The 14,108-nt window shown below is 42.0% G+C and overlaps 2 protein-coding genes across 7 annotated transcripts in view; one reads left to right on the plus strand and one right to left on the minus strand.

Moving 5' to 3' along the window:
* Positions 1-6,578, plus strand: part of GRIP1 (glutamate receptor interacting protein 1) — a 305,928-nt gene extending 299,350 nt beyond the window's left edge. For all 5 annotated transcript variants that reach the window (XM_061416574.1, XM_061416570.1, XM_061416571.1 and 2 more), the window contains 2 exons: positions 3,117-3,263; positions 5,324-6,578. In XM_061416574.1, the coding sequence (XP_061272558.1) occupies positions 3,117-3,263; positions 5,324-5,551 (375 nt within the window). In that variant the 3' untranslated portion in view covers positions 5,552-6,578. The remainder of the gene's footprint in view (positions 1-3,116; positions 3,264-5,323) is intronic.
* Positions 6,579-12,532: 5,954 nt separating this feature from the next.
* The window catches only part of HELB (DNA helicase B), a 38,148-nt gene continuing 36,572 nt past the window's right edge, over positions 12,533-14,108 (minus strand). For both annotated transcript variants that reach the window (XM_061416575.1, XM_061416577.1), the window contains exon 13: positions 12,533-13,585. In XM_061416575.1, the coding sequence (XP_061272559.1) occupies positions 13,481-13,585 (105 nt within the window). In that variant the 3' untranslated portion in view covers positions 12,533-13,480. The remainder of the gene's footprint in view (positions 13,586-14,108) is intronic.

Below are 14,108 nucleotides of genomic sequence, written 5' to 3' on the forward strand. Positions count from 1 at the left end.
ATGCTTTTTATCCTTTGTTAATGTAATGTCACACTGATTGATTTGTGGATACTGAAAAATCCTTCCATCCCTGGGATAAATCCCACTTGATCATGGTGTATGATCCTTTTAGTGTATTGAGTTTGCCAATATTTTGTTGATAATTTTTTGCATCTATGTTCACCAGTGATATCTGCCTGTATTTTTCTTTTTTTGTGATATCTTTGTCTGGTTTTGGTATCAGGGTGATGGTGGCCTCACAGAATGTGTTTGGAATTGTTTCTTCCTCTGTAATTTTTTGGAATAGTTTCAGAAGAATAGGTGTTAACTATTCTTCAAATGTCTGTTATTAATTCCTTCTAGTGTATTTTTCATTCATACAATACAAGTTATTGTATACTTCATCTGCTGGGTTGTTCTTTGTATTTTCTAGTTGTTTATTGAAAACTTCTAACTTCTCACTCTGTGCATCTATTCTGCTCCCAAGTTCTTTGATCATCTTTAAGATCATTACTCTGAACTCTTTCTCAGATAGATCATCTTTCTCCACTTCATTTAGTTCTTCTCCTGGAATTTTATTCCTTGATCTAAAACACAATCTTCTGCCACCTCATTTTGTCTCAGTTGCTGTTTGTATTTTTATGTCTATTGCAGATTAGTTATATTTCTCAACCTTGGACAAGTGGCCCTCTGTAGGAGACGTCCTATGCGTCCCAGCCGTGTACTCCCCTTTCATCACTGAAGCTAAATGCTCTAGGGGTTCCCCCTAAGAGGGCTCCAAGGGTCCTTCTTTGTGGTGGGCTGATCATGCAGGCAGTCTAGTAGGCTTGGTTGGTTGACATGCCCTGCCCTATGCAGATGCTGCTCGTACTGTTTAGTTGGGCCAGGTTACCAGTTGGTTGATTGTGCAACCCTGGGAGGCCTTGGAGGTGGTGCTGGCTCACTGGTGGGCAGATACAGGGTCCCAAAGACTCGGGCTGTTGCCCACCTACTGACAGGTGAAGTCAGGTCCTGGGGTTAGTGCTGGACTACTAGTAGGCAGAGCTGGTTCCTAGAGTCTGGCTGGAGGGCCCAGGGGCCTCAGAGCTCATTTCAGATCAGTGATTTAGGGGGTCAGAGGGAGGGTGGGGAGTTTCCCAATACAGCTATGAAGTTCGTGGTATCCAGAAGGGTGCATTGGCCTGCTAGTGGGCAGGGCCAGGGCTCAGCTGGCACCGGGGTAGGGTCCAGCTTGCGTTGTGGGATCATAGTTTTCGGGCTCCTGGTGTCTGTCCCCTGGTGGGTGAGGCTCATCTGGAGGCCTGTGCAGGCTTCCTGAAGAGAAAGCCTAAGCCTGTCCACTGGTGACTGGACCTGGGTCTTGGCTCTCCAGTGGGAAGGCCCTGTCTCGGGGTGAGTCCAGAGGTGGCTTTGGGCCTTAAGAAGTTAGGCAGCCTGCCTGCTAATGGGCAGGGCTATGTCCCTGCCCGGGTCATTGTTCGCCCTGAAGCATCCCAGTCTGGGGGCTTCCCAGGTGGCACTAGTAGTAAAGAATCCACCTGCCAATGCAGGACACAGGAGACATGGGTTTGATCCCTGGATCGGGAAGATCTGGAGGAGGAAATGGCAACCCACTTCAGTGTGCTTGCCTGGAAAGTCCCAGGGAGAGGGGAACCTGGCGGCTACAGTCCATCCGGTTGCAAAGAACTGGACATGACTGAGTGACCAAGCGTGCACTTGCTCCAGCCCTGGAGCCTATAGTCTGTGGGTGAGGCCAGGTCTTGGTGCTAATGATTCAGTACGGCAGCCACCAGGAGTGTTCACGTGGCTGAATATTCCTCAGTATGTCTGCCATCCATGTCCATGTACCCAGGGTGAGCCAAGATCCCGCCTCTCCAGGAAACTTTTCAAGACCAGCAGGCAGGTCTGGCTTAGCCTTCTGTCAAATGGATGCTTTTGTTCTGGGTCTTGGTATGCATGAGATTTTGTGTGCACCCTTGGTGTGCATGAGAGTGAAGTCTATGTTCCCCCCAATCCTGTGGGGCTCCTGCAGTTAAGCCCCACTGGGTTTCAAAGCCAAATGTTCTGGGGGCTTATCCTTCTGATGCTGGACCTTGGGCTGGGGAGCCAGACTGTGGGGCTCAGAACGCTCACTTCGGTAGAACCTCTGCAGTATAATTATTCTCCAGTTTGTGGGTTGCCCACCCGGGGGGGATGGGATTTGATTATATCACCAGTCCACCCTACCCGCCCCACCCTCATCTCATTGTGATTCCTTTGCCTTTAGTTGTAGGTATTTCCTGGTATATTCTAGTCTTTTTCGTCGATGGTTGTTCCCCAGATAGGTGTGATTTTGGTGTGCTCGTGAGAGGAAGTGAGCTCAGGGTCTTTCTACTCTGCCATCTTGGCCTCTCTCCCTTTCACAGTATTTTTTGCCTACAATACTGAAGCACTGATTAGAATACCAGAGAAGATACAATGATGGGCTTCCTGGCTCTTGCTTAGAGGCAGAGAATATGCTGAGCGCTGTACCCAGCACAGCGCCAGGCATGGTGAGCAGGAAGGAAAGGTCTTTGGCTTAGTCCTAATATCCAGCTGCAAAGGGCTAACTCTGGCTTCTCCCAACACCTGGGGTTGCTCCAGAACAGAGACAAGAACATGCCCCTGAGAAATTCTCACCTGTATACACCTGATGATTGCAAGTTTTTTTAAAAAAATCTCTCCAGCATGTCTCCTCCTTTTCCAGTTCTGAGTGGGACTTTGGAAATTCCAAGGATGTTCTTGAAGAATAGAAAAATCTTCACAATTGGGTGTGTGTGTGTGTGTGTGTGTGTGTGTGTGTGTGCGCTATGCTCAGTCATGGCTGCTGCTTTGCGACCCCATGGACTGTACCCTGCCAGGCTCCTCTGTCCATGTGGTTTTCCAGGCAATAGAGTGGGTTGCCATTTCCTCCTCCGAGGACCTTCCTGACCCAGGGATTGAACCCAAGTCTCCTGCATTGGCAGGTGGATTCTTTACCACTAGTGCCAAGACTGAGGGGGTGGGGGGAGCTGCCTAATCTATTATGTTACTGAAATTAGTTTGAAAAGATGCTTCGTCCTCAACCTACCTAAATACCGCCCCCCGCCGCCCCCGTCTCACATTCTCTCACCTTCCAGGTGACCCTGTACAAGGGCTCTGACATGGAGGACTTCGGATTCAGTGTAGCAGATGGCTTGCTGGAGAAAGGAGTCTATGTCAAAAATATTCGCCCAGCTGGGCCAGGAGATCTTGGTGGGCTAAAGCCCTACGATAGGCTCTTACAGGTAAGACCTCAGATGAAATTTTATCTAACTCTTTAAAGTCTTATTTGACCAGTGCTCACACATCCTCCTTTGCCTCAAGACCAGATCAGAGGCCCTCCTAGAGAGCATAGACACTTTTTCCCTTAGTAGAATTTACCAGTTACTGAAACAGCGTGTTTCCCTGAATACATTCCCCGGCAGATTCTAAACTTGAGAATAGGCATGTGTGCGTGCTGTTGCTTCATGTCAGTCTCTTTGCAACCCTGTGGACTACAGCCCACCAGGCTCCTCTGTCCATGGGATCCTCCAGGCAAGAAAACTGGGGTGGACTGCCATGCTAGTACCTTATTCTCCCATTTCCCATTTTGCAGTGTTTGATATCTCATCTCACACAGTATCTAAAATCCAAAAGCTGAACCGTTTTTACTTAATGGAGTAATATCATGATCAGGTTTGGTTTTACTGAGGAAAGCAAATTCCTAGATCTTATGTCCAGTTTTCAGGAAGAGCATTTTGCAGGAACAGGAGAAAGGTTGCCATCAGTCTTGAACGTGTATTCAAATAGAATGAGTTTGTCCCTAAATAGCTGACTTTCAAAGCATGAGGCTGCTCTGCTGGCTGGCTTTTACACACATGTTCACCAAAGCAAGTTTACACTGATTCATTAGACAGTTTTAAAACCAATTCTGATGATCTTTTTACCATGGCAATATAACAATTAGACTTATCCTAAGAATATGGAACAGTTTCATTTTCCATAGATACTCCAGTATTTGTTGAGTAAATAACGATGGACAAATGATTTGACCTCTGTAAATTAGAGATATACCTACTTTTGTGGAAGATGAGGCTATAAAAGCAGACTGGACTCAGAATTGTGAAGGGCATTGAATGCCAAGCTTTTAAGACTTTATTCTGGAGGTATATTAATTTCTTAAGCAGAATGACATATTTCATAATTCAGAAAGACAATACAATTATGTCATAGGTGGACTGCTGTAGGGTGAAGAAGGGGAGGATCACAGGAAAGGAGACCAGGAGGTAAGGGTAAGACACTTGTGCCAGACCTGAGCCTTTAATGCCTCTGTGCATCCTGGTGGACAATCTGTAAGGCAGCCTACAGTTTGTATTTGTTGCTAAAGAGAGACGTTAGAGACAAAACTAAAGATTTGGGATACTGAACACATGGATTTGGATAAAGTTGCCTAGGGTGGATTTCTAGTAAGAAAGAGAACTAACGGTAGTCAGACATGACTTAGCAACTAAACAACAGTACAATATAATGGTCAGGTCCCAAACTGAGAAGATGGGAGAGAGAATGAAAAGTCAAGGAATGGAAGGAAGCAGCATGGAGATGATTTTTAAACTTGGGGTGAGGGTGGGAAGAATAAGGAAACATGAAAGAAGATGAGCACACGTACAAGCTCAGAAGGGGGCAGGATCATGAGAACTACTGAAAGAGGTAGTTCAGTATCATCAAGAGCACAAGTTGTGGGGGACTTCCCCAGCAGTCTACTGGTTAAGACTCTGCCTTCCAATGCAGGGAGCATGGGTTCAATGCCTGGTCTGGGAGCTAAGATCCCACATCCTGCAGGGTGCAGCCAAAAGTTTTTTTAAAGAAAGAAAACAAAAAACAAAACACAGCACAAACTTCGGAATCAGCCAGACTGCCTGAGATGACATATTTGCTGGATCACTCACCAACATCCTCTCTGGACCACTTACCAACTGCTGGTCTTGGGCACTTCTCCTAACCATTATGTCCCTCACTTTCCTCATCCGTAAATTGGGGATGACAGCACTTTGGAGCACCTGCCATGAGTAAGGCTATTTGCTCAGCTTGGGGATGTTAGATGTGTCCCTGCTCCCTGCCATCAAGGGCCTTACAGTTTAGTAGCAGAGAATAAGTAAGCTTATACCCCTCTTATAGTGTGCTCAGGGCTGGGATAGACTCTCTGTACAGAGTGCTCGTTTAAGCACTTTCGAGACTCTTATCAACCTGCTATATCTGAAATGTTACTCTGGGTTCTGGGAATTCTATCTGTAACAATAATTTACCATGGTGCTTCTTGCCATTTCAGGTTAATCATGTCCGAACAAGAGACTTTGACTGCTGCCTCGTCGTACCCCTCATAGCGGAATCTGGTAATAAGCTGGACCTGGTTATTAGTAGAAACCCCCTGGCTTCACAGAAGTCCTTAGAACACACTCTACCAGGAGGAGAATGGAGTGAACAGAACAGTGCTTTTTTCCAACAGCCGAGCCACGGTGGTAATTTGGAGATACGAGAACCCACTAATACACTATAGCAACGCTTCTTATAAAGCGGGACAAAAGACAATATCTACATGGTGCTAAAAAACAAATCCCTTTAAGATTTCTGTGACATCTGAAGCACAGATAATCGCGTGGCATTAACCGCAAGCACAGGGGTCTTTTAAATCTCTCATGGCTCATGTTCACTTCCCTTTTCAAGTTGAAGAGGCTTCTTTGTTGGTGATCACTATGGTATATGACAGGCAATCCCCTGCCAAATCCAATGGTAGAGAAAAAGAAAAACAGGCCACCCCTCTCTACAGTTAACATCAGAGGACATTTTTTTCACAAGTCCATCTCCCTGTTCCTTTTTAAAAAGAGAAATGTCTGAAAATATTCTCTAAAATAATTTCCTTAATTCACTTTGAAATCAGTTTCTTACTACAAAGTTATTCATGTTAAGAATTTAACTGACAAGGCTTTTCATAAAGCTGGCTCTGCTAGAACTAGCCTAGTGAACTGCTGGGACTGCTGCTATGGGAGGGGTACAGGTATAAATTATCTTACGTTTCAGCAACGGTGCACGCAGGAGACCATAATAGGTGGTGGTAAATGTTTTGCCCAAGTATAGGAATGATTTTAACTAAGATGTATGCTATTCCCTATGCAACAAATGATCAAACAGGATATGTCTTGTGACCTGTTTTTTGTTTGTTTTTTTTTTAAGGACACATTTTTTTAATAGCTGAAAACTCTCTGGTAATGAATTAGGGTGTTTAGTAACACTGAGAATTAGTTAAATTATCTTATTTTTAAAATTCAAGACTAAGAATTTAAGAGAGAATGAAGAGTCTATTAAAATGAGGTTTATCTTAAGGATAGGCAAATGAAACTCATACTGCTTGACATGTTTTGAAAACTGGTTATACTGAGGGGTGTACAGCACATGTACGTAAATGACTCTGGACTGTCTTTTGTTCTGAGCCATGCCACTGACTGAAATTGTAAATACATTTTCACGAAATGCATTGCCAATTATTACCATCCCCCAAAGCAATAAACTGTGACGGTTGCTTTTAATGTCTGTCAGCAACTGTTTTCATTTGTTCAGATATTTTGAATAGTTACACTAATAACTGTTATTTGGTGAATATTAAAAAATAATAGATCTGTATATTGATTGTAGAATCTCCATACTGAAAAATTATTTTCCAAACATTTTTATTTTGGTCAATAATTAAAACAACTGCTTAAGCAAAGCATCTGAACACTGTGTCCTTTGTTTAAGGAAAAAGTTCACCTTTTGTTTCTGTGCAAAGAAATATATTATTTCAATCATATTTCAGAACCGCCAGGGCAAGAAAGTATAAAGCAGAATCATGTTAAGAAAAAGATCATGAGTCACTTAAATATGTATTTTTATTTGTAACAAACAAGTATTAAACTGTAAAGTATTTTTGTACAAATTTAATACTTTAATAGCATGGTATTTATCGTCTATGTATGGTTTTGGGGAATTCAAAATTGTTGCAAATATTTGTATGGGAATAAAAAACCCTCTACCAAATGGAATAAACAGTGATTTTAAAAAGCCAAAAAAAAAAAAATGACCTTTTTTGGTGCTTTGGATATATTTTAGTGTTCTATACTGAGCCCTACACAACACTAATGGTTGCATAATTTTCTAAAGGAGGAAGGTTTTGCCATAAACTTGAAAAGCACCATGGAAGAGAAGAGCTATGGTTTTGATATTTGATCTGGGCTTGAATTCCAGCTCTGATACTCACTGGGGGTATGAAATTTACTTTCTTGAGTCGGTCTTCCCACCTGTGATACTGAAGGTCATATCTACATTCCAATACTTCCATGAAGAGAGGTGTGACACATATGTAAAAATGCTGGAACAGCTGGCAAACAGGAACACCTCTATATTAGGTGACAAAGCTTGATCTTGAGTCTAACTTAAGGATCATATCTACCCCCTGAGAACACTGTATGTACTCCATAAAATATATTTTCAAAAACTACTAGCATGATTAAAATTTATATATTAAAAAAAAGAAAACTATACCTTATAGTCCCAATGTTTTCATTTTTGCAAGTTGCCTAGCAGACTTTGTAAATTCACGGGCACAAGGCAGGATGTGCATTCTTGCCACGTCTACTTAACAGGGTACCAGAGGTTCTAGCCAGGGCAGCATCACCAGGAAACGAAATAAAAGGCAACTAAATTGGAAAGAAGTAAAACAAACTCTACTTGCAGATGATACAATCTTGTATATACCAAAATCTAAGGAATCTGCTAAAAAACCTATTCAAATAAATGAGTTTTAGCAAGGTTGCAAGATACAAGATCAATATATAAAAATCAACTGAATTTCCATACAGTATTAATGAACAAAAATAAAATAATTATATTCTCAAAGGATCAAAAATAAAATACTTAGGACTAAATTTAATGAAAGTACAGAGTAGGTGTGGAAGATGGCAGAGTAAAGACCCTGCACTCACCTTGTCTCACAAGCACCAAAGTTACAACTATCTGCAGAACAACCATTGACGGAAAAAGCCTAGAACCTACCAGAAGAGATCAGAAGGAACCATCACAAGAAAGGAGGAGAGGATCTGCAATATAATCAAATCCAGTGACCCATGAACTGGAGAATAATTATAATGCAGAGGTTCTCCCACAAGAATGAAAGTTCTTATCCCCCACATAAGGCTCCCCAGCCCAGGCATCCAGCACTGGGAAGACAAGCCCACAGAGCATTTGGCTTTGAAGGCCAGCAGGGTGGTACTGAGGGCTTCCCTGGTGGCTCAGAGGTAAAGAATCCGCCTGCCTATTCAAGAGACACGGTTTCAATCCCTGGGTCAGAAAGATCCCCTGGAGAAGGAAATGGCAACCCACTCCAGTATTCTTGCCTTGTAAATCCCATGAACAGAACAGCCTGGCAGGCTACAGTCCATGGGGTCGAAAGAGTCAGACACAACTTAGCGACTAAACAACAAGGCTGGAACCGCAGAAGCCTCACAGGACTGGGAAATAGAGACTTCACTCTCAAAGGGCACACACAAAATCTCACACACACCAGGATCTAGGGTGAAAGCAGTAATCTGATAGGAGCCTGAGCCAGACCTACTGCTGGTTCTGTAGACTCCTGAAGAGGTGAGCTGTGGACACAGACACTGGTGCCAGACATTGGGGAACATTCAACTGCATGAACACTCCTGGTAGCTGATGTGCTGGATCATCAGCACCAAGACTTGGCCCTACCCAACAGACTACAAGCTCCAGTGCTGGGGACACCTCGGGCCAAGAAACTAGCTGGGCAGGGACACAGCACAGTCTGCCTAAAGACACCCTGACTCCACCTCTAGACATACACCTAGACATGGCCCTGCACACCAAGGGCCAGTATTGGCCTCCATACACCAGTGGGCAGGCATCAGCCCTTCCTGACAGGAAGCCCACACAAGCCTCTAGACCAGCACTCCCCAGTCTTTCTCTCACCAGGGACAGGTTTCACGGAAGACAATTTTTCCACAGACGGGGCGGGTTTGAGATGACTCACGCACATTACATTTATTATGCTTCTGCTGATCTGACTGGAAGTGGAGCCCAGGCAGTAATTCAACTGATGGGGAGCAGCTATAAATACAGGGGAAGCTTTGCTCACTCACCCACCACTCACCTCCTGCTGTGTGGCCCGATTCCTAATAGGCCACAAACTGGTGCTCTAGACCAGCCTCACCCACCAGGGTGCAGACACCAGAAAGAAGACAACTATGATCCTGCAACACAGGCCAGACTCCACCCTGGGACTAGCTGGGCCCTCGTCCTGCTCACTAGCAGGCAAATGCAACCTTCCAGACAGTCTGGACCCCATGATCAACAGTCAGGAATGGGCCCGCCAACAACAATCTAAAATGCATTCTAGGATCTCTGGGCCCTGCAGCCAAACTCCAGAAAACATCCCTTAACTGCTAGTAGCTTGGCACTACTCCCAGGATCTGGCTTCACCTGTCAGTGGGCATCTATAGCCCCAGAGTCTTTGGGACCCTGACTCAGCCCACCAGTGAGCCAGCACTAGCCTCAGGGCCCCCTAGGGTTCCGAGACCAGCCACTCTGACCAAGCCCAGGTAAAGAGCAGCCAGCAGCAGCATACACACAAGGCAAGGCCAGGCAAACAACCAGACTAGGAACCAACCAAGCCCACCATACCACCCACGTAGCCAGCCACAAGAGAAAGATTCATGCAACCCTCTAAAGGAGCCCCAAGAGAATACAGCTTCAGTGACAAGGGAGTGCACTGCTGGGACACACAGGACATCTACACATGCCACTTCTCCAAGGACCTACCCCGTGCATAAAAATATAAATAGCAACAGACAAAACAAGGCCTCAGAGGACTACGTTCAAGACAAAGTAACAAGATAAAACTCAAGAAGAGCTAGGTGGAGATAGGTGATCTACTCAAGAAACAGTGAAGAGTAACAATTGTGTAAAGATGATTGAAGAACTTGGGAGAAGAATGGATGCACAGAGCACGAAGTTACTTTTTAACTAAGAATTAGAAAATATAATGAACAACCAGAGATGAATATAACAACTAACATGAAAAACACACTAGAAAGAATCAATAATAGGCTAAATGATACAGAAGAGTGTATCAGAGAGCTGGAAGACAGTAGTAACTGCTGCTGATCAGAAAAAAGAAAGAAGAAAAGGACAGTTTAAGACAGCTCTGGGACAACATTAAACACAATAATATTCGCATTATAGGGGTGCCAGAAGGAGGAGAGAGAAAGGACTTGAAGAAAATATTTGAAGAAGAGAAAAGCTGAAAACCTTCCTAACCTGGGGAAGGAAACAGTCAACCCATATCCAGGAAACACAAAGCTTCATACAGGATTAACCCAAAGAGAACCAAACCCACCAAGACACACTGTACTCAAAATGCCAAAAATTAAAGAGTGAATACTAAAAGCAGCAAGGGAAAAGCAACAAATAATATACAGGGGAATTCCCGTAAGCCTGTATGCTGATTTTTCAGCAGAAACTACAGGCTGGAAGGGAGTAGTAGAATATATGGAAAGTGATAAAAGAATCTACAACCAAGAATATCCTGCCCAGCAAGGTTCTCATCGAGATTTGATGGACAAATCAAAAACTTCACAGACAAGCAAAAGATAAAAGAATTCAGCACCAACAAAACTAGCTTCACTACAAATGTTAATGGAACTTCTCTAGGCAAGAAAGAAAAGGTCAGAACCAGAAACAAGAAAATTATGGAGGGAAACAATCTACCAGTAAAGGCAAATAAATATACAGTAAAGGTAGGAGATTATCCACATACAAAGCTAGTAGAGATATTAAAAGATAAAAACAGTAATATCACCTGAATCTATAATAAGCAGTTAAAGGACACAAAAAACAATTAGATGTAAAATATGGTATCAAAAACAGTAATCATGAGGGGAGGAGAGTACAAATGCAAGGAGGAGTATTTAAAATGCATTTGAAATGAAGAGATCAGCCACTTAAAACAATCACATTTATATACACACTGCTATATGAAAATCTTAGGGTAACAGCAAACCAAAACTTGATACTAGATATACATGCAAAAAAAAGCAGTCCAAAATAACACTAAAAATTGTCATTAAATCATAAGAAAAAAGGAGGAGAAACAGACCTACTAAAACAAATCTGAAACAACTAACAAAACAGCAACAAAACATACACATCAATGCTTATCTTAAGTGTAATGGGACTAAATGCTCCATCAGAAGACACAGACTGCCTGAATGGTTACAAAAATAAGACCTGTATATATGATGCCTACAAGAGACTCACTTTAGATCAAGAGTCAGAGAGAGACTAGAAGTGAGAGGGTGGAAAAAGACATGCCATGCAAATGGAAAAAGGAAGAAAAAGTCAGAGTAGCAACACTTGTATCAGACAAAACAGACTTTTAAAAAAGACTTTTACAAGAGACACATTTTTCTTATGGTGGGCTCTTACTCCACCATATAAAAAAATTAACTCAAAATGAATCAGAGTTAAATGGAAGACCTAGAACTATTTAACTCTTAGAAGAAAAAACAGAAGTCTTCATAATGGATAAGCAATGGTTTCTCAGATATAGCACCAAAAGCACAAATAATAATAATAACAAAAATACATACATTGGACATTATCACAGTTAGAAACTTGTGTTTCAGAGGATACCATAAAGTGAAAATAAGATCTACAAAATGGGGAATTTTTTGCAAATAATGTTTCTAGTAAGACTGGTATACAGACTATATAAAGAACTCATACTAGATAATAAAAAGAAAAATAACCCAATTTGTAAGTGGACAAAGGATCTGAACAGACACATCCCTGAAGAAGACATACACATGGCCAGTGAGCACATGAAAAGATGATCAACATCATTAGTCACAGGGAAATGCAAATCAAAGCCATAGTGATATGTCACTTCATATCCACTAGGACGGCTCCAGTTAAAAAGTCAGGTAATAATGAATGTTAGAGAGAATGAAGAAACTGGAACCCTCACACCCTGCTGGTGTCAACATAAAATGGTACAGCTGCCTTGAAAAGTCTAGCAGTTCCTCAAAGCTAAACAGAGTTACCATATGACCCAGCAATTCCACAGCAAGGTATATACTTAAAAGAAATGAGCATATATACCTGTACAAAACCTTGTACACAGCGTTATTTATGATAGCCAAACAGAGGAAACAACCACTAATGAATGGATAAATTCAATGTACCACATCCAAACAAGGGAATATTTGGTAATAGAAAGAAATGAAGGGATTTGCCTCAGGCACTACTGAAAGCAAGAAGGGTTATTAGCAGCTCTCCTAGAGCCACTTGCAAAAATTCAGCCATGGTTCCTGATCTCACAACATCAGCTCAAACCAGCATGGTCAGGGATATAGGCTTCATCAAGTTGGATGGAGTGATACTTCTTAAATGAATTATTCAAGACATATATAGCCAATAAAAGAAATAATGCTAGTTCTTTGCACATCATTTTTTTTAATCTTGAGAGAGAGATGAATCACTGTTACATGTTACAATGTGGATGAAGTCTGAAAACATTATTCTAAGTCAAAGAAGTCAGTAACAAGGGACCATATATTGTATGATTCCATTGGAGAAGGGAAATACAGAAAACTCTCAAAAAAAAAAAAAAATCGAATCACTCTGAGAGAAAAAATATCTTCAAAGTGTAATATTTTTAAAACGATAAGAAATGATAATAGTGTGACATGATAGATATGTTAATGCTACAGTGGTAATATTGCAATATAGAAGTATTAAACCAACACGATGCACATTATATCTTAAATTATACAAAAACCAATGAAATTCCTGCTCAGAAGGAATTTCTAGGAAAGTGTACCTAGAAGACCCAGGCAGCAGTGATGGAGCAAATGGCAACCTTGTGACGTGACCAGTTTAAAGTACATAAAAATACCCTAGAATCTGTGTTAATAATTTAAGAGATATAATTAGTTTATCTTTACCATTGCTTCAACCCATTAGCAAAGATCACCCACAATGATGATGGAAGTTAATAAGGCATTATTCTAAAAATAAAACAATTTTAAAACACTTTTAAAATTCCATGGGCAGAAGAGCCTAGCAGGATATACAGTCCATGGGGCTGCAAAGAGTCAGACACAACTGAGCAACTGAACACGAAAGTACAGAGTTTTTAAAAATACATATATAACATATTTTTCCATCATATATGACCAGTGCTACCAGCTCTCCTGATGACAGATGTCAATATCATTAAGATTTTCTTTGACGAATAAACTGAAAACAGTTGCTACTACAAATACCTTAAAATAGAACTCGTTAACAGACGTCCTCTTTTGTCTTAATCCTTTGAAGCCATGATTTCATTTTGTATTGCATGGAAAAAACAGACAATTATTTTGAGCAATCTGAAATAAAACTAAGTTTCTTGATTATTTGTGGATTTGAAAAGTTGCTTGGGGGTTAAACTATTTAGTCTCAGATTCTGAAGCTTAGAAGACACTTGTGGAGATGATTCTTCCACCTGTTGGAACAATAAAAATAACGTTAGTTTTATAGAAATGTAGTTGGTCTACCCTATGTACTTCTATTCCCTCTGACTGCTTCTCAGGAACTTCATACATTTTCTCACTTCTTGAGCACACCAGAACAATCAGTTGTCATTCTGCTCAGGCTTATTGTGAAAACCCCAGTCCCCACCTCCAGGACTGGCATACAGAAGTGACTATTCACTGAATAAGTACATGTGTCTAACTTCGAAAAGTGTGGACAGGGTCCACCACATACTTTGGCAGTGCAGAAGTAAAAGAATGTGGGCGGACTTCCCTGGTAGTATAGTGGGTGGGAATCCACCTGCCAATGCAGAGGACACGGGTTCAATCTATGGTCTGGGAAGATGCCACAGGGCAACTACGCCTGTGAGCCACAACTGCGGAAGCCCACGTGCCTAGAGCCTGTGGTCTGCAACAAGACAACACGAGAAGCCTAAGCACGGCAACACGGAGTAGCGCCCGCTCGCCACAACCAGAGAGAGCGTGCACACAGCA

This window comes from Bos javanicus, chromosome 5, assembly GCF_032452875.1.
Source record: "Bos javanicus breed banteng chromosome 5, ARS-OSU_banteng_1.0, whole genome shotgun sequence".
Lineage (NCBI taxonomy): Eukaryota > Metazoa > Chordata > Mammalia > Artiodactyla > Bovidae > Bos > Bos javanicus.